The 25,563-nt window shown below is 33.6% G+C and overlaps 1 protein-coding gene across 5 annotated transcripts in view; it reads left to right on the forward strand.

The window, feature by feature from the left end:
• The window catches only part of LOC109545195 (protein dead ringer), a 114,175-nt gene that overhangs the window by 31,071 nt on the left and 57,541 nt on the right, over positions 1-25,563 (forward strand). For 4 of the 5 annotated variants that reach the window (XM_048667205.1, XM_048667204.1, XM_048667206.1 and 1 more), the window contains 2 exons: positions 10,267-10,455; positions 12,545-12,778. In XM_048667205.1, coding sequence (XP_048523162.1) covers positions 10,267-10,455; positions 12,545-12,778 — 423 coding nt within the window. The remainder of the gene's footprint in view (positions 1-10,266; positions 10,456-12,544; positions 12,779-25,563) is intronic. The other variant, XM_048667208.1, reaches the window with a different exon arrangement.

The raw sequence follows: 25,563 nt of genomic DNA on the forward strand, positions 1-25,563 counted from the left end.
ATGTTCATATAAAGGCACCTCCGACCGATTGAAGTGTACATTAATTTTTGACGGTTTCCATTTTCATCTCAGATGCTTACATATAAGGAACAGCACTGAAACTAAGCTGGCTCAATATTATGCGATTTTTATTAATGTTGCTCAGTTATTTCTAACGTTACATAGAAGCATATTACTAAATGCTTTAACTAGTGCTCATTGTTTATCAATAAAACTTAATTTTGACAATATTTGCGTTCATTTTCAAAGGATGAAAAATCGGCCACCCTCAACAGTATTTGTTACTCCTGTTTTTAAAAATCTTCAATATACAGCCTTAAAGTTCCTAGACATGGTCAATTAATTTATTACTAAGCATTAGTACTCCAAATTACATGTAGCTTCGAGTAGAGGAGATAAGCAGAGTTGAAAGAAAATAACAAAAACCATATAAAAAGCGAAACTATACAAAAAATGCACACTTTTGGAGCTCAATTTTAGTTTAACGTCAAATTGACTCTTTCATTTTTCTGTTAGTCACTAGATATATGTATTTTATTATATTCCATTGTTCAATTGTGTCCAATATGAGAAAAAAAATAAAATTACATTTACAAGCTACATATTTTAATTTATTAGATAATGATTACTTTATTGTTTTTCTTGCTTGTGTGCATTCACATATAAATTTTGAAGAGCCCTAATATAGTATTGCAAGTAACTTTAATACTGAAAACTGTTTAGGATTGATTGATTGATCCACTGATTGAGGAAATCTGTGGAGAAGAAACTTGGGACGACGTTTGACATATCCTAGATACGTTTTAATTCCCCAATAAATCATTTACGGTTACCCACACATCCGGCACTGGAATCTCGATGGGTCTATGGGTTGGTTTTGCGGTAGGTTGCAACTTGCAACATTTTCCTCACGAATATTGAACACCCAAATTTAGATGTTTGTGTAAAATTTGAATAAATCGATTAACATCTGGAAAGATTAAGTCAAAATTTATATAGCTATAAAGAATGCCGCGTTTACTGTTTCAATTTTGCAAGTTGTATTGGTGTCATTTGAATTTCTAAATAATACGAATATTCTCGTATATATAATATATGTTCTCTTGACATTTTTCCACTCTAAATGCATTAAATAAATGTTCCGGCAAATTATGACGCACATTTCGTCTACCACATTGTAGGTGTATATTTTTGTTTCTTTATATCATAAAATAATCTGCTGTAAATTTAATTTGTTTGATATCTTAACCACTGCAGTTGCCAAGACGTTCGTTGCCCGTTCATTTAGTCGAGTAATAAAATTGTTTTGTGGGTTATAAACTAATAATTTTACAATTTTCGGCATTGTAAATCAGATATATTTAGATAGATACGCTAATGGACGTGATTTGAATAGCTTTCGTATTTTTGGGCTTCTGGTGAAACACCAAGTCTCAGCAGGTTTTTAAGAGGTTTCCTTTGCATGTGTATATCATTGATATGTATTAAATATATTCCGATATAATGCAATTTGATCAAATTGGATTACACGCAAATCACGCCGTATACGATTTCTTACCTATAATACTAAGACCGTCTTATTGATTAGCTAAATCGAATCCAGATAAGTGCATTTCCTTCGGTTTGACACGAACGAAAGTTAAGGTTTCAGATACAATCTAGCTTAGGTTAGATTTCCGTCTTATGTTCTTCAATTAATGCAGATTGGCTCATATTGTTTGGATTTCCCCAATTTTTCATTACTAATTTTAGTTTCTAGTCCATCCTTGACTTCGGGAAACACAGTGGAGACTGTAAAAAATGTAGAAAATCCTGTATGAAACACGTACTTCTGTTTAAAACTTCAAACACAGTTTACACTCTTTTCAGAAAATTTTGATTTGTAAGTATTTTATTAGAACATTTTTTCATATTTACGTGGGTTTTAAATACCTTCTGATAGAATATTTAGCCTCTTCTGCTAGGTTTCTTATAATTGGGACGTCCTAGGACATACTCTATACTCTTAAAAATTGACTTGTTTACACTGGACGAGGTTTATTTAATGAAACAAGAACTATTCGGTATTCGTTTCTCATTGCTTGCTGATGGTGTTCTTTGAGCTTTGTAAATATCTGGTTAGGTGGTTGAGTTTATCCCTTTTCCAAAGTGTTGTGTCGTCTCATTAGCACTTTAACCATATTTTCCTAAAATGGAATCCGGTGCCTGTATAAAGTAAACATGATATGTAAAATTGTTGTCAAATGCCAGTGCGAGCATTATGAATAAATACATACATTTTTATTACCAATTTCTTTATTCTGCAGTTGATCCGTAATTAGTGCGTCATGGATTACAATATAAATTTCAAAATAAGATTTTCATCTTGATCTGAGATGATTGATTGAAAATAGAATTTAACTAAACATGCTTTAGTAAAATATTGCTTTACTTCAACAATACAAGGCGTAAAAATTCGCATTTCAATGTTAAACTTATTGTAATGCAATATTGCATATTGCAGAAAGTTGGAATGCTGCGGGTGCGTTTTTGGTGGAGGGAAGTTTGAATCTAAAGTTAGTTTTAAGGGATCTAAATCGGAATGTTAATCCCCCATTTGCTGGACTATATGTTTGTAAGGTAAGAAGATTTAACTCTTTGTGGTCGATGAAGCGTCCTATTTTCGAAATATTTCCGATTCAGCAAATTAATAAATCAACTATTTGGCAACTCCAATTTAATTAGTGAGTCACAAATAAGTTTACTTAAAGTAGCATGAAGTAACCGAGCATTATTTTAGCGAACAATTGATTTATTTGAAAAAACCATTGTTGGATGGTTAGATTGGCTAGTAATTTTTTTGCAGAAGGGCCCTGCGCGATTCAGTTTCTTCGTCATATCACAGATTCTTAAGTCACTCTCAAGGTAAAAATCTAAGCGAATAAAATCGGGGCTACGAGCTGGCAATTGAAAGCGAAATATCATCTATAGTTTTCAAATGAAATAAACGAAGGAAACCGCTGCGCAACACCATGTTGGCCACTGAACAAACAAGAATTCGATTTTACCCTCGGTCTAGCCTAGCCTTTTTATTTTCAGCATTTTACCTTCCGTCTGACAAATGCGTTTTCCAGTAAAAAGTCTTGATAAAGAATAATCACACAAAACTCACTATTACAACGCTTTGCGAAATTTCACATAAAATAGTAGAAATTATGATAATAATTTGAAATTGAACTAATTAATCTGTTTAATCGGATTAATTAATTTGTATCTAATTAATCTGACGCAAGCAAAACTTAGTCGAAAATTGTGTAGTATTTTCCACATTGGAATGGAGCGATTGGTGTAGGTAAACCTTAGCATCGAAATGGAAATTGAAATACTTTTAAAGAGAGCGCAGAGACAAATCCAACAACAAGAATATAAATTCATCTATATAATGCTGGTACGATTACAGTGCTCTCTTAGGCCAGAGCAAAAGTCAAATCCCACTTTCAAAATGTAAATAAATCCGCTTTTACTAATGCGATTAGAAACGGTATGAGATGTATTTCCGTAAACTTCCAGAATATCTCGATCCTTTCAAACCCGCCAACGAGAGGCCACTTCCTATTCACCGAATCTCAAGCGATAATAAATTATGTCGAGGGTTCTATCTGTACTAAATACTATCGGTCTGTCTAGAATGCTATTGAAATCAAAGGAAGTTTGCAAGGAGGTATCGGCCTTCGGCGCCTAAACTGCTTTTGACTCCACTGGATACCGATTAAAACTCAGGGGTGGAGGAGAGTTAGCTATTCATTTTAGAAAGTACATTAATGTATTTTGGTGCTACCTAAACGCATTTGATGCCGGAAAACGATCCAAAGAATTGACCTAATCGAGTTTGAATTAAAACATTTAAAATAAATTACCTTCATATATATCTATGTGTAATGACGTAGATTATCGGAACAATTAAAAAAGTATCACTTTATTCACTAATTGATCATTAAAAATTGGGAATTCCTTAAAATTGAAGGTTAATCAAATAATAATGATTATGGCTCTTTTAATGTCATTACTTAAGTTAGTTTGATGACTCGGGTTTAGAATCATCAGCAAACCTACACTTCATTCAAGTTATTGGCAATTAATTGTGAATAATTCCAACGCTGGCGTACCTCATAACATTATTGGCATATCGGTAATAACTTAATTAATACATTAGTCATTACACATTAAATATCAATTATTGAGTGGACCAGGTGTCCAATATTCGAATTTGTCTCGGTCCTATAGTACAATATGTGAAATGCCTTGAGATTCTTATTGAAGATTATCATCCATGAAGATTATTTCTCCATTTGTAGAGCTTCCGGATCTTAAGCTTTTAATGAATCATCATAATTTAACTGGTCAAAATCAAATGTTCATGTCTAATATAAAAATTGTAATTATTCCTCAATGCTAAGCCGCCCCTGTAGTTGGTGACTCGCCACTCTATACGGTTCCTAGAATTTTATTAGGGTTGACCTATTTTGAACTTGACCATAGGCCAAATTTCAATGCCTATGGATAAATCCAAATTTATATGTAGGGACACCTGTATCCAAGTTTATTTCCTTTTGATGGTTTAGTTTAGCATTAAGCTTCAGTTGGTAGATAATTAAGAACTTTTGATTTATTCCATTTTTTGTCCGAATTCCTTTCCAAATTATTCAAACAACTAAAAGCAGTCGGTCGTTCTCCATAAAAAAAAGGACAGTCGGTGAAAGACCATCATCAGAAACCATCAGGGCCTAAGCACATATTTGCACAAGTAGGTCGCCACAACAGGTCTAGATGTGAGGAATTAATAATTATTTACCCAGTAAAGTCAAACAGACTTGATAAAAAGGGTTTCGAGAATTCTATCTTAGTATTAAAGGAAATATGTCGAGATGACATTCCTTCATTAAGTACTTCGTTCTAAGTGGAACTGATTTAGGTCAGAAACTCGTTGATGTTTTACGACCGGATTCTATTTCTGGTTAAAAAATATTTCCCTGATTATATTCACTCAGAAAACAATCGTCATGGAGTCGTATCAAACTGATTTTATCAATGGATTAATCATTTCCTATTCCTAGATTAGTTCAATATTGCAATTATTAGCAAACTGGTAGTTTGGAAACTTTTACATGTTCGTCTGTTGGTTCTATAAAATTTGTGTTTTCGTTGTTAACTGCATTTTCTAAATGGCATTTCTTAGAACATTTCAAGGACGCTACTGTATCGTTCGTCCGTTTTATTAAATAGAGTTTTACTAAACGGCACGCTTTGAACCTCTATATTCAACAGGTGTCTTTCACAAAAGAGAACCCCATACTTAATTGTATTTGGTTGATTTTGCGTTTTCTTGGTAGAAAGTAGATCGGCTAAATTTGAAAAGTTAACTGCTATAAGGGAATTGGTGTACCCTTACAACTACTTATGAAGCTTGATTCGTTTGGTTCTTATTACGCAGCTGTTAATAATTGAAATATTTTCAGGTAATTTTTGCTTTTGTTAATCACTAATGTTTCTCTGTTTACTGTTTTGCCACTGTGTTTTCCGTCATAATATTTAAAAATTGTGGAATCTTTATGGATTATAAATTTTGTTCTTATTACAAATCATTCCTTTTTAAACTCTTCAATCTTAAATAAAAGCACATAGTTTAAATGCATTTTTTCAACTCTTACCCCTACCCCTTCTGAATTGCATGACATGTCATAATTGAAAATTGCAACTTTTTTCCCATTTTTTAATTATTAAATTTTTTCAGTTTTGAACCTGCTATATTGGTTAAAAGAAGGAAAACCACAGTATAGAAAAATATATGTACAAGATGATTGGCCAAAGGTTCCTGAATCGGTTGTACAAATTGTGCTTCTCAAATGAAATTAAGTGAACTCTGATTCACCCTGTTAGAATATTTCAATAAAACCAGTTTGACCCCAATTAAAAATAGTCGAAAAACGTGTTATTAATCGCTCTTTAAACATTGCTGTGCAACATATGTTACGGTTCTCTATAGGGTCAACATGGGCTTTATTCAAGGGCAGCTTTTGTATTTGAAGAGCGATTTGTCTATAGTCGATTGTGGCCTTGCCACTTACATGTTCTTGATAGCTGAGACGTTTTTTCGGAGAAGAAATTTTTAGTTCATTTCTTCAAAATTTAATGGAGTATTAAGAGAAACAACACTGGAACTGGTTTTTTGGCGAAGCTGGAGTTTTTGATTGAACGATCAGAAGTTCCACTGTAATGATGGAGCAAACGACACCTGAAGGTGCAAGTCAGTTATGCTTGCGAAACGTCAGGAAGAAGTTCCAATTCGCGACTGGCTGAAAAATGTTTCTATCTGAAGAAATAGAAGTAAAGTGAACGAAGGCAGTCTATTATAGATAATCATTTTGGTTGTTTATGTAAGCTAGACTGGTTCATATATTTCAATGCAGTATTTTAAAATCTCCTAGCGACTCGATCTAACACTGGTTGTTTAAATAGCACCCATAGTTTGCGTATTAGTTCAACTATATTGTTTCTTTGCTTACGAGTTGAAATTGGTTCAAACTCTGTACAAATAGGTACCGAAAATGTAGAGGTTTCCATCGAAGAGCCCTAAAAAGGGACTTGGCTACAGCCTGTGGTGGCTGATGTATCTATTTTCAGTCAGTTTTATTTTTTTGTCCCTTGTCTGTCTCATAAAACTTCTCATAACATGAAAGACACATTTGATGTAAACTCTGTTTTTCTACTGTGCGAACTTGTAGTTTTTCCAAAGACATTAATAAATAGACCAAGCTAGTCATTCATAGATCCCGATTTATTTGGAACCAACATTGAATTCTATCGATCGGCGATTCATCAATGAAAAATAGGTGGTAGAGATAAAAGTAAATTTCAACGCTGTTCTTTTAATGACATTTACTTGTAGCTTATTACAAACTAAACAAGTACAACACTAAATACCCTAATGGCTACCCTTCCTTGATATTTTCTTGTTGATGCTACTCATATATATCAACTTGAATACCGAGCCGGTAAAGCAGCTCTCGTAAGTACCTACTATTATATAGACTGTGAACCATTGTTGTCCTCATCGAAAAATGTAAACAAATGCATCTGTTTAATCTGAGGCTTTTTCCACTTAATCTCAATAACATTTGGAGGTTTTTAAAACGCCAGACATTTCGCCAGATAACCACAATCTTCAGATGCAAAATGAGCTTTAGTGGAAGAATACACGCTCGTAATATCTGTGTAAGATTAGGTCAGCTACTTGAACCATCATTTCATGTATTTCTGCATCATCCGGGTCTAACATTGTATAAAACGAATCGCAACAGTTATTGATCACATTTAATATGTGGATACTATTGAGAACTGAATGCAACTACATAATTAAATAGGACGTATGCGTAATTTAAAATTCTATATAGATATGTAGAATTAATTCTTTTTTTTATAGATGTTGGAATAATTTCCTAATTAACAACTTTCGTAATTAAACAAATAAAACAACTGTTTGGTTGGTAAAAAACATTTGAAATATGTTCAATGGATTCTAAAAGGTTTGGCTACAAATTTATATTCGATATACCTATTGGGTACTCTGTGCTGTCTCTATGTTTGTTTCGTTGAGTTTTAGGAATTAACTCTAGGGGTTCTAAGGTTCACTAAAATGTGCTCATATGATAAGATTGGATTTTTTATTTTGCCTCCCCTTTTGCATTTTTTATATGAAAAGCCTCAATTTTGAAGTGTTTTTATTTTATCGAACCCACACTTTTTGATTTACATACCTATTGTAATGTTTAAACAGCGCAGCAGATGGGTACTTTTCGAAAGTGATCTTGATGCAAAAAATCACAAATATGCCAGTGATGGTGGTTTATATTAATATGAGAGAACAGTTGGCAGGATAAAAAGAACCAGAAAAGTCACTAAAATTGCGGCTAGCTGCAACAAATTTTAGGTTTGGCACTATAGCCGGCAAGTGCAATAAAAGTTGCCGACAACTGAGAAGCGATAAAATGCGCAAGCGTAGAACGAAATATTGCCTGCAAGAAAGTTGCGGGCAATAAAATTGCCGACTGTAAAACGGTCTTTAACGACTTTCCGATATAGGCTAGTTGGTGGTCATCTCGAGACTACAATCGCCCTGCTCCCCTGTTCAATTGCCTGCAAATCGTATGGTGTACAGAACAGTTGGACTCAATTTATATGTTTCTGGTAGCGTGTGAATAGGTTAATTTATAATTGATTCACTTTTTTTAGTTTTAAACTATTGCGCTAACTTTTAAGTCATCTTTCTAACTTCTTCCAGTTACCATATACAATTAATCGTAACTTCTTTTCAAAAATCATTGTTTTGAACAGTATTATTTTGAACAGCAAGCGCAATCCCAATTTTTGACGCCTTAAAGGAGCCTCTAGTATGTTAAAGCACCGCTCAAAACAGCACTGATAAATTGCTACGTTTGGCGGATAGACCCGATTTCTGTACAGATCGGGCCATGCAAATTGTACCCTGGAGATGCCGTGTGAGTAGGCCGCTTAACTGTTTAAAACTGTTTAATTATGGTTAGTGACTAGGGAGGCCCAGCTTAATTCGATAAACTCATATGGTGACCTTAATCAGCAGGATTCTGCTTTGTATTTCTGGTAAATGTCACCTTACATACTGTTAATAAATGATGTTCGAATAGACTAAGCTTTAGAAATTCGTGATTGAAACCACCGGCCTTCGTATAAATGCAATCTTGAGCTTTTTCGGGAATCGACAAACAATCGTGACAATAGACCTAGCAAGATGCTGAAGCTGAGGGTGGTCCGATCCCATTCCTTATACACACCCAAAATTTGTAAACCGACTCTATAATACGATGATAAAACCAGTGGCGTCAATAGAAATTGCCCATTTGATGCAGTCGATGGTAAATTATGGCAACCACATACCGCACGGAATTCTTATCAGAATATTTATATTTTATATCGTGTTCGTGAGGGTTGAAAGGGTGTACTTTGGCCTGTTGGGCGTGTACGTTTTTATACCATTATTGATCGAACTAGTGCGCATTGTTTTTATAAACACATGAAAAGAACAACAGAGTATCGAAATGCAACTTAAGTTTCTACCTGAGCAGAAAGTCACATGTGACAAGATTCTTGCAGATGTTTGCAAATAAAGATAACAGGTATAAAATTTGAATTTCCGAAAGGAAAAAGAATATCGGAAGATTATATGTCTAATCCGATTTAAGGGCTTTTTCAGGAACTCGTGAGAAAAGAATGTCGGTGTATCACCAAGACTCATGCAGCGGATTTAACGAAAATTGAACAAAAAGCAATTGTCTCGGAGAAATGCAATATTTTGCAAGTGTGACAACGGGGAATAGCTTGATTTGCCTTTTTTCTTTTAACGTTTACAGAATTATGCTGCGCTCATTGCTTAAGCCAACACTCATCAACTGCGAAGCGAACGAGTATTAACAGCTTAGTATCAAGCTTTCAAGCTTGCTACTAAGTTGTTAATACTCGTTGTTAATAATTGACAGTTTCCAGGAGCTGATTCCTATCCTTTCCCTAATTTGCGTATCTCTATTAGAATCTGGTCTAGGCATGAAGAGCTGAAGCAAGAGTTTAAGCAAAGGAAAGGATAATAATATGTGTCCCAAAAAAAAATAATCTACGCTTATACAGTGACAAGGGAATAATTTATCCAATAAGATTTACGGCGAAAACGTTTGACGAAAAGTTTTGACTTACTAATACACAGACTACACTAACAAATTTTACTTTGGTTTGAAAGTTTAGCAACATGTCAAATCAGGCAACAACGTTTGATTGCGATCGAATGGGAATGTTTAGTGGCCTCGTATAGTCTTTGCTTGTAGCTAAGTTAATATCGTTGGTGTTTTTGTACAGAAATTCTTGTAATTTGTTAGTAGCTTTGAAATAATCCGTCTGTTGGCTATTAGTAAAATGAGAACATTCTAGAAGAAAGGTATCTGCTTAAAAGATGCAGGTTACATTGATATGCGTGTTAAAATACCCTCTTGAAGCAATAAGTGTTGGTAATACGACACAGACTACATTGATTAGTAGGAAATAGCTTAATTTCTTCTATAAAACCGCGCGATAAGACTTCACACTCTATCGAGTTACATAGGGGGAAACTGAGACGCGTCCAGATAATTATGTTTAATTTTTCCTTTTTTTCTTTGTATGTTTAATTATGCATCTTGCTTATTTTTGGTTTTTTTTTGTTTCCAGTCAAATATTGATGATATAAGTGACGGGGAACCGCACTCCGGTACTGAGCAAGATCAAGAGAGTTGCGATGAGTTGACACGAAATGGAATTCTTGCTGATCACAACGATGTCCTGACTAAGCTGAAAATGCAAGTTCGGGACATCCATGGGGTGGTAAGCAATGGTTTAGGAAGCACTTACCTTAAACAGGTAAAGATTCTTACTATTTTAATTCTTCTTATTATTTATATCTTATTTATGTCGTATTCCTCGTTCGCCCACCGCTCTTCTACAGACATGTTAATTTTAATCATTGACCACCATTTGATTAGTACGTTTTTCATCAAATTAACTCACAAAGTGGAAACTTTAAATCGGCTGTACGGCATGGGTTTTTGCAGAGAAGATCATGTGCCACAAACTTAGCTTGTTTTTCGCAGAACATCTGCACTACGCTGCATCAGTTTCCTCAGATGGACCTGGCATATATGGGGGGAGGGGGTTCCAGAAAGCGTTTCAATATAGCAAATCGACCACAATGCCTTTATTGCCATGGAAATTTTGGAAACGCTGGTTCTACTGTAAAGTCAAGTTTAACTACTCGGAACTACAAAGTTTCTTTGGGGCTAATCTTTCTTCTGATACTTAAGTGATAAGTGACCTTACTAAACTTATTGAGTTCATTAAGCTCCAGTTTGCTGACAACTTGGTTGTTACTATTCACAATTTTATAGAATTGCAAAATCAGATAAATCAAATAAAATGTCGAACCCTCAGACATTAAAAACGCTACTTCAGTTTTGTGAGATACAAATTGGAATATGAGTGTCTCATTTGGCATCCAATTTACCAGGGAGTCTTTTTGAAGACTTGGCATGTAGGGAGGATGATGTTTAACCGGTTAGGGGAGAAGATCGCACTTTTCTATTAAACAGATTACCTTTTTATGTTGTGGTTAATTAGTGACCGTGATGATCATCAGTAAAAGAGGCCTATTTAGGCTTTGTTTCCATTTTAGGCTATTTTTGGTTAAAAAATTGTGTTTTATTTTTGCTACCATCTATTGAACGAAAAACCCACAAACCTAAATAGGCTACTTTTACAGATTACCTTTTTGTTTAAACTCTCGAGTCACTGCAGAGACTGATAAATTGGATTCATTGTTCCTAGATTGAGTGCGTTCCCATAGCTTCATAGCGCAATTTGTAATTTTATTCTAATATTTGAAGCCCTGATGAATGCAAAAAATAAACTGCCGAAAGCTTGGTACCTAGGTAATAAACGTTCTGTTTTTCGTACTACTATGCAGACCGAATCTTCAAGACAGGTTGGCTTGTTCAATTGCTCTTGGGTCAAGAAATTATCTCCTAATTAGAAATAGTGCCTTTCTGTTTCCATTTCTGCAAAACCTTTGTAATTACACCATGCGTGACTGGGCAACAATCGACAAATTTGTCTTCATCGAATTCCCGATATAATCTTAGGCAAACAAATCAATGGTCCTGTCAATGAGGAATTCTTCGAACTGGGCTATCACATACCGGGCATTTTATTGTCAGAAATTTATGGATGCTCCGGACAGATATTAATATTTGCAGCCACTATATCACGGAGAGACAAAAGCTATTAACTGATCAAGATTAATTTCTCGATTGGCTTTTATTCACCCTAGGGCAACTATCGCAATTTTCCTCTCGTGAGATTTGCATTTAGTTCGATGCAACTATTCCACCAAGATCATTTATCTGAATTAGCTTGGGATCGTTGAAACAAATAACACGCACGAACTTTGCATGTGTTATTTCACTATTTTCATTAAGGAAGTGTGCTGCCATTAATTATGGACTTTGGAAAGGCATGGCTAAGAAAAAGTAAAGTTAGAGAGTTAAGATCACTTCAATTTTGAACCGATTCAATCAGGCAGACCCGGTCCTTCAAAGCGTTTAGCTAAAACATAGTCAACCAGGCCAAAAACCATTTTATTTTTAGTAGAGTTTTAAAAATGTGTTTACCTAAATGAATTTTGTGCAATGTGTGAGTGAATACAGAAAAGGTAATATTGCCTGCATAATAATGAATATCACTAGTGAATGTTATTATTTGCCCAGCTTTATTCAAAAGCGCAATTTTAAATACTGAAAAAATATAAAAAGGTAGTTAATGTTAGACGTAGGTGCACCACCAAAACTTTATTGGAGTGTGGGAAACTCAAATCTAATTATAATATATCAATATCCCAAGTCTAACTAGAATGTACAAGTACATACAATTAGAAAATAAAATGATATCTTTGTTTCAGGATGACTATGTTCAGAAGCCCAGAAATCAGCCAACATTTTTGATAGACCATCGTCCTACAGAAGGAGAGCAGTTTCCCGCTCCATTCAATTTTTCCCATCCCGCTAGTGCATTTCTTCCTCCGGTTGCTCCGCCAAACCAACGCCCTTCTTCAGAGAGTTCACATTCATCTGAAGAAAGTGCTACCTCCCAACAGACATGGTCGTTCGAAGAACAATTCAAACAGGTGCGTCAGGTAAGACAGTTCAGTTAGACATGATCGTTGGCAATTTTTCAATTAGAATCTAAACCAGTCCAGCTATAAACGCACTTGGGAATTGTCAGCTTATTAAGCACCGTCGTCCATAAATCATCTTTGAGAATTATTTATCATTGGAATATACTAAATGTGCGACGGTAAAGCATTCGGGACAAACCAAAATCGCGGTCGTAAAACATATCAAAATATTATTAAAGTAAATGAAAGCATTTCAATGGATAAGATCCAACTGTATACGCGCTGTAAAGTCTTAATTCATCAAATGATAGTTCCTTTGATACTGAATTAACGATGTAAGTAACTTTGATCTGCACCGTCCGCGTAAACAAACTGGCTTCGGGCGGTAAACGTAAGAAAACAAAGGATTTTATTTCACAAAGCTCTGGAAAATCATTACCATTTAATCTACATGTCCACTTGTATACAATGTTAAACGTTACATTTCATTTAAGGCTTTGATTGATTTTGACCATCAGAACAATCGTACTTTTTATATGAATACATTATTTAGTCTGGAATAACGAGGTGGAGTAAGAAGGGCGAAATCCGAATGTCATACAAGGCTTTATTTCTTGGATGAAGAACGACTGGATTTTTTAACTGTTTAGACTTTGCTAAAGTCAAATATGTCCATTTATGCCAACAAGTTAGATCCTGCAACAACCAGATTATGCTTTACAGTTTCTTCCTTTTATTAGAACTAAGACTTTTCCTCGAAAATAATATCTCACTGTTCTTCATCCTTTTTTTGTTTTCTTCCTGCTTCTATTTCTGTCACAGTCTTCTTAGGAATATCGAATACCTATTTAAATGATAAACCATATTTGTTTGTGGTTATTGCTATGGCTTCAATTCACTCGCTTTACTGAATATATTATCTACATTAATTGCTGTAATTATTTGTTGCGGCTTCCTGTCGCAACTAAAACATTGACATAGGATGATAAATCTATTAAAAAGAAAAAGGTTTTGCTAGAAAAAAAAGGGGGTTTATAATATAGCAAACGGGCATTTTCCAAAGCTGATAGGCATTGCTCGGAGAACTTTTTACTTCATAAAATTATCTATGTTTTAATTACTTCTGCAGGCGATAATTTATCCACAAGTCTAGTCCCTCCATAAAGCTATAAGCTATGGATAAAGCGGCTATTTCGATGTTCTGTTGAAAGCCGAAACACTCAATTCGTTGTATAATTAATTAGTCCAGAGGCAGCAACTGTGTGATAATGTTTTTTAAATGACAAATACGAATTAAACGTACATTTTAGAGCTCCATACTAATAGGTTCATTAGCTGAACGTACATTTTCAATATAAATGTATGTTTTGTTTTGAAAATCATCATATTGATCCTATGAGAACATCGCGAACACTTAAATAACTTAATTAGTAGCAATTAAACTTAAATTAGAATCAGGCTTGTATAGGGGACACATCGGTTAATCTGTCTTGGCAATGACTTTTACAAAATTATTTATTAATTAAAGGCTGATTAAATTTTAAGGTTTCATATAGATAATTAAGTTAAAAGAAAAATTATTTCTGATTTATTTACATTGGGACAAGTTGAAAAAGAAATGTAGATTTGTTGAGTTTATATTTATAGATGATTTAAACACTAATATTTAAGTCACGTTTCTGTTGTTGTTTTTGGTCGAAACTACCTAAGGAGCTTAAGATTTTCCGTTAAAAAAGTCGAAAGTGTTCGTTTCACCCATCAGCTTAACCCCTTCAAAGCCCATAAGTCCTCTATGCGTAGATTTTGTGGAAAATCACCCGAAAACCCAAACTTAATGCATATAAATTACATCTCTAACTGAAATGCTAAATTTAGCCTTAAAAGTCCTTAAAAGCCGATCGAACAGGGTAAATGTGTTAAGTTTTCAGCAAACGAGTGCATTAGTTTGAGGATCCCCGGGTTTAATCGATCACGAATGTCAGAAAGTCAAAAATAAGTTGATATTAGGGAACATTTGCCTATTTCTGGAAACGGGGGTGATGCTTTAATGTTGTGTCCTTGCAACTTTAATATCCCTCATTTATAAAGGGGCAAAAGGTCTATTGAAAACTTCTTTGCAGTTACATGTGCTCAGCGATTAAGTGACAGAATAAGGGTAAACCTATAATTATGACTGGTTTAAAATAGACATTAAGGGGATGTGTGGTATAAAGCATTTCTTTTAAAGTTGCAGGAAGATCTGCTTCAAATATTTCGTTTGAAGTATGTCTTTTATGGGCTGAAAATTGACATGTTTCAGCAATTAAATTTATTTTAGTATTAGGATTTAAGGTTTCAGCCTTAATCATATGCACAGGGTGGGTCGGTTTATAGGAAAATCGAAAATTTTATTTTTTTTTCAATGTCTTATGTAAAATGTCTCGGAAACGGTTTTTCGAATATCGAGGAAAAACGTTTCTGAGCTCGACATTCAGCAAAAAACTTTTAATTTGATAATTCTTCTCAATTATTGTAGATTTTTCGTACATCTAAAGTAGCGTCGTAGTTTTGAATTAATTTACCATTAAACATCAATTTAATCAAAATAGGCGAGTTTAACTGAGATATTCCTAGACGAAAAAATGGGCCAAACAAATTAAGGAAAACGATGTACTAAAAGTTGGGAAAGTCGCAGGTGACGTTGTTTATCGCCAACGTTTGAGCACATTTGGAAGTACAAGAAGTACAATATTTTGTTGCAATAATTTAAAAAATATATAAAGTAGCTCGAAAAATGTGTAAATTAAAGATTATTTTTGAAACCGTATATTTCAAAAACAAAAACGTTTCCAGTATCTTTTTACAAAATTTTTGCTTTAAAATAGTAATTTCTTTAGGTGGGAAAGTTTGCGTGTGCACATTGGCTCACCTTGTGTCTATCAATCAACTAGACTCGGTACGCCGACTACTCACCGAATAACGCCCTCTTTTAAGTCAAACCTTAATTTGCAGATTTTTGAAAAAGTAAAAAAAAAGTTTATTTTTTTCATATAATATTATGAATTTGTTTTGTTATTAGAGCCTTTTGGGAACTGTCATTAAGTAGGTTTTCTCTGAAATTTCTACGTCTAAAGCGATAGAAACGATAATGAAACAATTTCTGTTTCTAAAACAGTTCAAAACTTTTAATTAGTGTTCCTCTATAGCCCTTCTCAAGAATTATCTTTTACTGAACACGTTTCGCTTAACATTTGTACCCTCCTAACAGATACAAGTACAAACTTGAAAACAGAAAGAAATTAGAAGAATATGTAACAGAAAAAATAATGATAATAATAATAGTAAATGACTGAGAAATATAGAAATATTGTCTGAACTTGTAATTCTTTTCAATAGAATTTACTTGCGGATTTTCAGCTTACTTCTTCTTTATGTTATAAGGCTATTGGCATTCTATGACCCACATTAAAAAAAATTGAGACATACAAACATTTCTTGACGAAACTCTTGCAATATTTTTTGTAGCGTGAATTTGTTGTAACTATTTTGACAATCAGCGTCCGTTTTACATTGCAAATAAATTCAAAATGTTCAATATTTAAAAGTTCTTTTTTATACACACCTACGTTAACTTTTTTGTAATTTGATGTACATACATACATCAGGCACATAAAGGGCATGATATAAATAATTGAATTGCTTCCAACTTTGCTTTTAATTGGTCCAAACTTTGGAGCTCAACTTAATCGGTCGCTGGCAGGTGTTTTGTTATTAATCAGACAATGTTGTGTACCAAAACATACATATATGTTACAAGAAACGATAATAATAAGCAACATACCGAGGGTAACCTGAGATCAGGTCGATCCTTACTCCAGATCGGCGCTAAGTCGTGACGATTGGCCGTTTTAAATTAATAATTTAGTCTGGCCGCTTTCAAAACAGACATTAGTTCGCAATTTATCGATTAAAACAAGCCTGGTGTTATGTCTAAATTAGCTATACTACGAATTCTTGCCACGCTATAAATTCGTAATAAAATCCCAATTTTATTTCAGCTTATGCGCTAAGTATGCCGATATTTGTGAACGTTTCGACCCGAGGCTTCAGCTTTTTAATGCATTTAGGTGGCAGGTTTTTAATCGGAAAAATTTGGAAGTGGCATTTAATTAGCATTAATGACGCCATATTAATTAGCAGGCACCAGTTTCGGTGGCAAGTTTTACAACTGACTGAAAATATATTCGCAGTAAATAATAATGATAATTGTAAATATTATAACACATTCAAGAATAATCAAGACGAAAATACATTTGGCTCTAAGGAAATATCACAAAAAGTTACTTGGGAGTAGCACAGGACATTTTCCATGTTTACGTCAGGTCCATCGATACCTCCTATTTAAGAACCCTATTAACTTTGATTTAGTCTTTAGACTTCCGGAATATTACAATTATATTTAGTCAAACATACTCCTTCCGTTGACAGAAACTTGCATACTCACAAACTTAGAAGACTTATTTTTGCGAAAACGACTAAATTTTCCAAGTTGAATCTTATTTAAAATTTCTATTATGTCAATTGCACCAGATATTTGTAAATCTCTTTTTAGTTTCTTAAAATTGAACTTGCTATTTGGTACATCAAAGAATACATATTTTATTWGGGTCAAATTAAGAATAAAGCCAAGTCAAAAAAATTCTAGAGGCAAGTAATAATTAACTCCAGACAAAAGATAAGACAAACGATAAATTCATAACGAAATGATGAAAACTGTMTGAAAATGTTGCATAAAACCGAGACTAACATATAATTTTGCGACGCAAAACTAGTTTATTAGCAATTTTTCTAAGTAGTCCGGATTAATAAAGTTGAAAACAGTTATAAATTGCTATACAAAATTATGAAAAAATACGTAAATAATCGTTTTCCGTCCGGTCCTGGCTATTACAAGGCAAATTGTTTTTATAAATTAATTGGCCAGATTTTATTATTATGTGTCCTGACGAGAAATGCACAACTGGCAAACACATGCCAAGAACAACCGGATGTGCCGTGCCAACGATTGATTTGATGGAATTCATATCGAGATCCCTCATTCGTTCTGTACCGATTCTTCTGTTAATTCGGTTTCCGAATTTAGTCACACGATAGCTATGGAAAATATCAGTTTCCTCCCTTTTTCCCGAATAATTTGTAATTTATAGTGACGGTTTATTCAAATGATCTGTAGACGATAAAATCCGAAAGAAATTGTTTTTTGCATACTGCTTTGCTTAAGTACATGTTGTTACTTTACATTAGTTCGTTCACAAAATTCAGCTGTGCATTATTTTATTTATTACTTGATGCACAAACCCGTGCTTACCTGTTTATTTTGGACACATTCCAGGTGCAAGAAAATTGCTGGAATACATCAACATCTAAATAAAGCGATTTTGTCTGTTGAATAGTGGATAATGTATAGGGTATTTAAATTCACGTCACTCTATTGCCGGCTTCGTTTTGTTAACACAAAGTTTTGATGATAGTAAAATTCCGTTCCACTTTTTAATTAAACGATAAATAAAATTTAGTAATGTGATATTTGTCATATACTTACATAGTAAAATGATGGAATTTTGTTGGATTCCGTATGGAATTTTGGATTAATTTATTTAGTGTTAATAAAACTGCGATTTTGATTTTTTGTTTATAACTTCATATTAAGCCTGAATGGAAAACTAAAAAACGGAGCCTTCTGAACGGCCAATAAATATACAATTCAAAGTGATTTACTTGCAAATTAATTTTTGAATTCGAAAACAAATTAAGTACGTAGGGTGTCGTGCTTTATCATGAGAGAACTCCTGCCAGTACGGCAGACACATCCGACATGAATTATAACGACGTAGGAGTTATTATATTTTAATATCAAGTTCTCGATGTTCGTCTGCGAGATGTACAATTCGCATTTGACTGAATAAATTTACTGCAGTTTAATTCAATAGTATGAATAAAACACGATCGTACAATGCACACCGAATACCCACCAGTCTAAAAAATTATACGGCTGCCCGAAATTTATAATTTAATTTTCCGTCCTGCCAAACCTACACGACCGAATTCGGAGATTAAGTGGTCAATATTTTACATAAAGCACAAACATTCACTGAAATGTGTCGGTTTGATCCAGTGAATAAAAAYTAAACAATSCCGGCAGTATTTATGATCAAGATTGTTATAACTTAATTTAGCCTAATTTTCATACCCATTAACTTTTATACAGKWGAATCTGGTATGGATATGAAACGAGTCAAAGTTGGTATATACAATTTTAATAACAAATATAATATTGCAAATGCCTTCACTAAAGTTGTATAGGAAACGACTCAGAAACTATGGAAAATAATTCAGCTTTGCAAGTAGATCTCCAACTAAAATGTATAAATAATATTTAAAAAAACACAAATTTGGTTGAAAGATTTGCCAATGGTCATAATTGCTGTACAGCTGGACTATCAAATAAAACATGTCAATATTAATGAGTAGGAATAGGAATACTTATTTTTTTTTGTACTGAGTAAGTAGATTTTCTTTACTGTAGACATTTGGCTAAATTGTATACCCTTTATTCAAATAGGATGAATGAATTTACAGAAGACGAAGGCGATATTTTGTGTAGCATTAACTAGCAATCATTGAGAGTAACAAGCCCAATAATCAATTCTATCTGACATGAAGCACAGAAGATATGAAAAAAGATTACATTTTTTTATTAAACATTTCACTTTAATATCATTTTTGTCTCGATTTCTGCAAATCTTCATTTAACACTGATTGTCTTTTTGGCCCAATATATCGAAAAATCACAGCCACACAACTTTAGATGACAAAAGCAATGTTCTTTAATCTTTGGCCATTTGTTCAATGCAGTGTGTGGAAATATGCCATAGACCACGAGCTGAATGGAAACGGAGTCCAAGCCATCTCAAATTAATTAAAAATTATAAATAGAAACCAAATTAAAACCATCTACTTCAGTCATCACCAATCGAGTCGTATGCATGCCTGTCTCTTATGTGCGTGTAAAGTTATAAAAGCGGAAATTGCCGAATCGTTCTGGGGAAATTAATGAATTAACTAAATAATCAAGTCTCCATCAGACCGCTGCACCTAATCAACCCATACTCTGCCAAATGTGTAGAACAGATGTTCGGATCTCATAATCTCGAGCGCCATTCATTGACAGGGGTTAGAGGTTAAAATTAGATGTATATTTTAAATTAAGTGTTTAGGACCCTCGATAGGTACATTAACACATGAGTCCTTCTTAGGTTTTAAACGTTAATCTAGCACGAAATAACTTATGGAGTAATTTAGGTAATTCAGTATCCAGACATTTTCCTGTTTGGTACTGTATATGTTGAAAAATATCAATTTTTTCTATATAAATTACGAATTATATTTTTTACAAAATGTGAGTTAATCGAGCTTTTAAAAAACCCAAAACTTGCCTACCAGCGTACTTGTTTTTATAGCAAAAAGTATTCTGAATTATTTTCTATTTTGCTTTAGTGATTTGTGGTTTTAAAGTCCGTACTCACATATATTCGTTAATTCCAAGTTAGTTTGTTTGCAAAGTTTTACTCGATTTTTACCATAAAGTTTTGCTAGCCAACTTTACCAGTAACAAAGTTTATTCTCTATTTGAGACTTTCGGTTCTAAGCTGCCGTATCTCTAAGTCCTCTATTACGTGAGTTTCAACTATTCTATCTAACCATTCGATAGATTCGAATTAAATTAATTTTGTTTTCAATTTAATTAATTAATAAATGTAATTTAAGGTCCCGCATGAGAAATGATTTATTACAGCTTAATTGTCTCTGTTATTATTTCTGTCTTTCTTAATTCACGTTTTGTTTTTGAGCTTAAGACAGGTACTAGTATTTTCAAATGTTTCCACTTGTTCTCCTACTTAAAGTTGCTTTCAAATTTACCATGGTGTGGATTGTTTCGCCTTCATGTATGGAACCTGCCAGGCATTGAACTGCAAGAAACACTTTTAGAGCAAATTTGGACCGATCAAGATTGCGTTAGTGCTGCAAGTCTGCGTTTGAAATAAGGTGCAAATTCAAAAAACGAATTGAATAATAACTAATTATTATTAAATTAGTAGATCATAATGCAAAACAATAAATTATCTCAGACTGTTCGCTATTTGATTTTCCGAAAATCTTCTTATCTGAGGTTAATTAAAATTGTGAAGTTTTCGAAAATACAAAAGTATCCTGTACATAATTCAAAATTATTGAAGAATATTTTTCAATTGTCTAGTAAACTCCAGAAGGCGCAGTTGAGGGTAATTCCGACTGAAAGTCACATTAATTTTATACCAACCACAAAAATAATAAGTAGATAGTGTAAAATTGCAAATGTATATTTGTGTGATGTGTATATCAAAGACGAAATATCGTAATTTAAGGCGAATTAGCTGGTCAAAATACCATTAGAACTACTGAGTTGATTATCAGCAATATTTCGTTCACGCCTCTGCTATAATTTTACTTTGTCTTGTGTCTGGACACTACCCTGAAATGATATAATTCGAAATTTTTACAGCTTTTTAATCTGATTTATGGTTATTAAAAATTAGCGGTGCAAAGATTTACCGCCAAAGCTGAATGCGCAAATGTGCAACTTTATAGTTTTTAGGGTCTGTATTTAGCCGGTTATAATTCATCTTTTAATACAAAATGACTGTTTTGTTGTTGGAAAAATGGAGACGTAAACTATGGAATTACACGTTGATGGTATTCTAATCTGAGCCGTTCTAATACAGAAATGCTTTAATGAAAAAAAGGTTGATAATAAAATACTAATGCTCCTTTATGACATCAAGGCTATTCATGTTTACAAGCAACGAAATATTAATTTTTTTATGTGTCGTAAATTCTATTATTGTTAGGTGACATTTCGAATTATAAAAGTGTGGGTTTTATCTGTGTTCTTAGTTACTGGATAAATGCCTAAGGTTGTTATTAAATTAGCGGTAACATCTTGATGATGCGCTTGAAACAAACAATAAAGAAACCTAAGTAATAAAAAAACCGAAAGAAGTTAATAAGATTTGGTTTCTAGAGATATTATTTTAATAATGGCTAGATATTATTTTTATTAGGTGAACCAAGGATTGCATAGAACATTTATTTGTGAAGTTTTATTGCCAATTACCAACAAAAACCAGTTTCCTACATTCACATTATTCTTCTTTACTGGCGCATTTTTTCACTTCCATATCTATTTTAAAATGTACAATACAGGTGCATGGTACTGCTGTGAACTTGAACTGACCCAAACCCCCAACTATGCTGAAAATTGTCCCATAATCAGTTTGTTTCGGTTCAGCATGTTTAAGTATTGAAGGGCATAATTCAAGCGGAATTGATTCTTACCCTAACAACGGAAGGGTTGAAAACATTTTTTTTCTGCGAAAAATAACTGACCATTACTTACAGCATCGTCACGTGTTTCGTGCAGCCACCGATGCAATTAGAGGTCTAACATGAGAATATTGAGAATAAACTGGCATCCCCTAATACACAATTTGTCCTAAGCATCGATTTGTGTGACCAATATAATGGATATAAATCTAAATATCTGTTAGGGTGGCTCGAAATCCGGTTGTTCCAGCTTCATATTCGACAAATTCTGGAGTATACGCTCGTGTGGTCACTTTCCCTTAACGCACATGTATTAATCTCATGAAGGGGAAAGTAAATGACTCAATCAGCAACATAATGAAGTGGTCAGGGCGATTTAGTTCAAAAGCGGCGAAAATAACGAGTGGCAAAAGACCCAATACTTCTTATCGACGATAGATTTGGCTCGAAAAGATTCGATCATTTATCTGCAAATAGATTTGGCGAAAAACGAGGAGTTTCGTTTTATTTCGAAGCGCTGGTCCGAAGGATTTTACAATCCTGGAACGTGTTTCTTCTCACGGTAGTAAACTCAGGCAAATCTAGTTAGGAAATTGCTCTACCTATTTCCAAATGTTGATTTATTGCAAATTGCAGGATTGCCAGGGCTCGTTTCTGGTTCCTTATTTTTCCGTTGAATCGTAAAATACAAAAGGTTTTTTCACTGCGTCATTTGAGCAAGTAACCCTAATGGGGATGGATAATTTGTTAGGCACTTTAAGAAAAAAATCATTGACTTGTAAACGTTCGACTAGCAGCTTTTAAAATAATACTTAATCAGAACATTTTTTGGTTTTCGTGCAAAACTGTTTGACTTTTCTTCAGCATCTACATATTTGTTGTGAGTGCCCGATTTCCACACAAAAAACTTTATTTTCAAATTCTTGTTTCACTTTCTCAAACGCAATAGTCGGTTTTTGTTGCAGCTTTTCCTAATTCATTAAAGTCATGTTTTATTTCAAGCTGGCCATGGCCAATTTGAGTTTGTTAGCCAATTTACTTTGTTTTGAGCTTTGAATCGAAGCAAAGTCGAAGGGTTATATTTTGCTATGTCATTTGCGTATTTCATAAAAATTAAAGCCCTGTGCAATCATGCAAAATCAGAGGAAGTTTGTTAAATATTTTACTCAATCTTTTATAGACCAGGCTCATCTTGGCAACATTATGGTTTATGTTGTTTCTATTTGAATGTACCCCAAACTAAGTCAATAAAAGTATTTAAAAAAACAATGCGGTGTTTTGCAAATGTTATCTGGGGCACTTAGACAAGAATTGATTGAGCAGGAATTATTCAAAGTAAGTTTTATTAGTGATAGATGAGTGGAAGCTGCTCTAACAATCAGCGCTAATATATTGCTCAGCACTGATTCCACTGATGGAAATTGAAATCGAGTTAATGAAAAAATGAATGAAAATTGAGTATTTCTGCATATAGACGATACATCACATTAACATGAGTTCGTCGCATTTTAACACAGACTCTGACATAATATCGTTGCACCTCGTCGTTTCAGGCCAGTCAACTCTGCGTTCAAATAAAATTATGATAATACGAATAGCAAATGAGCTGTCTATGTGATGAATTACTGGGTCCCACTCCTCCGCGCTATCCGCGACTGTAAATACTTTATAATTACATACCGCTTCACTTTGATTCTCGTCTCTAATGAAGCCCATAATAGCCGTTTAAGATCGACTAAAACCCCAATGTATGTGATAAGCAGCAGTGTTTTGATTTCGAAAGCTCGTCTATGATTGTTGGGTTTGATCAAGCTCAAGTTCATCAACTTTCTGGGCGTTTCTTCATGAACGTGACCTAGAACAATGTTTCAGGTTTAGGCTAGGAATGGTATATAATTTGTTGCTTAAGTAAATTAATGACGCTTCAGCAAATTGAAAAAGGAAATATTGGAATTCCGAATGGAACAGGCAAATTCAATCAAATTATTTCAGTTTTGCTACTTGAAGGACGCATCTTGTCATTTCAACAAATATGTCGATATTCATTAAATTTTACTGTAAAATTTAAATAACAAAAACAAGATTATTTGAATATTTGTTTAGTTTTTTTCCATATAATTCAGTTACGATCTAACATGCTTCCTGTAATGTGTCACCAACGGAGATAATTGGAAACTCATTTTTAAAACAGATTCTGATAAAACGAAGGTAATTATCTTGGATTTGGAACAGAATGCCAGCTAATTAGCCTCTTAACATAGCGGAGATAGAGTTCGGTATTCTTAAATTAAATCTTTTATTACCGTACTTTTTACATGTTCAGGCACGGCTTTTCCCTAGTTTGCAATGTATTATTTATTATTGAAAATAACTGGAAAGTGAATACATGCCATTTTGACCCACTTGCCTTCTTCTCAGCAGTGCTTTTAGCATTATTTCCAACTAAAATGACAATTTTGTCTGAACGCAACATGAGTATTTTGAATGTTTTATGTACAAACAAACAAATGTAAATAAAATCAAGCAAAAAGCATTTGCAGTAGCAGCATTTCAAAACAAAAAAAAAACTGGCGTTATTTAATCATTACTAACAAGTTTTAAACCAATTAAAGTACATTATTTAAGGGCAATGCAAAGTTAATTATTTGTAGTGACATGAATTCCGTTCATCCATTCCATGTGGACTTCCATTCATTCCATGTGGACATTCCAAGGTAACAACTGGTATGGCCATTTATTTCCAATATAATTCGGATTCAAGTCTGAACTTCCGGTATTATGAAAGATATCAAAGCTAAAGAACTTAGGTACGGTTGAAAAGGTCTTTGACTCATTTTAAATGGTATGTTCATGAATCATATCATCCATAAGAAGATTGTCGTATCGTCATCCGATTAATACGGTTGTCTTTTCCCGTAGATGTAACTTAAGATTCCATTTATTCAGTTGAAAAGCAACCATTTGCAAGATTTAAGCCTCATTGTCCCTTACATTATCTGAAAAGTCTAAATATGTGCCTTGTTTCGTATTTGTCATTGCATAAAAGGGTCTCAATAGCAAATTTAAGCTTATATCAAAAGAGATTGGCTTTTGCGACATTTTGTTGAAACTGGCAAGTTCGTCGGTAGTAGGGATGGCAACTTTATAGGTGATTTGCTTGAAATCTTACACTGCAGGTACAAAAGCGACTGAAAAGTGTCAATCGCATACAAACTTTCGCAACTAAAAGAACTAATACTAGATAATGCAATTTTTTCCTTGTTATAACTACAAATTAAATTTCTTCTGTAGGTTTTATTTTATAAAACGCTACACTTGAATCCAAATCAAGCTACTCTATTCAATATAAAGTAAACAAAAATGAGTTTAACAAACTTCTTACTTTCTAATAATAATAATAA

Source organism: Dendroctonus ponderosae, unplaced genomic scaffold, assembly GCF_020466585.1.
Source record: "Dendroctonus ponderosae isolate FM_Combo_2020 unplaced genomic scaffold, Dpon_F_20191213v2 Dpon_F_20191213_6, whole genome shotgun sequence".
NCBI classification, from domain to species: domain Eukaryota; kingdom Metazoa; phylum Arthropoda; class Insecta; order Coleoptera; family Curculionidae; genus Dendroctonus; species Dendroctonus ponderosae.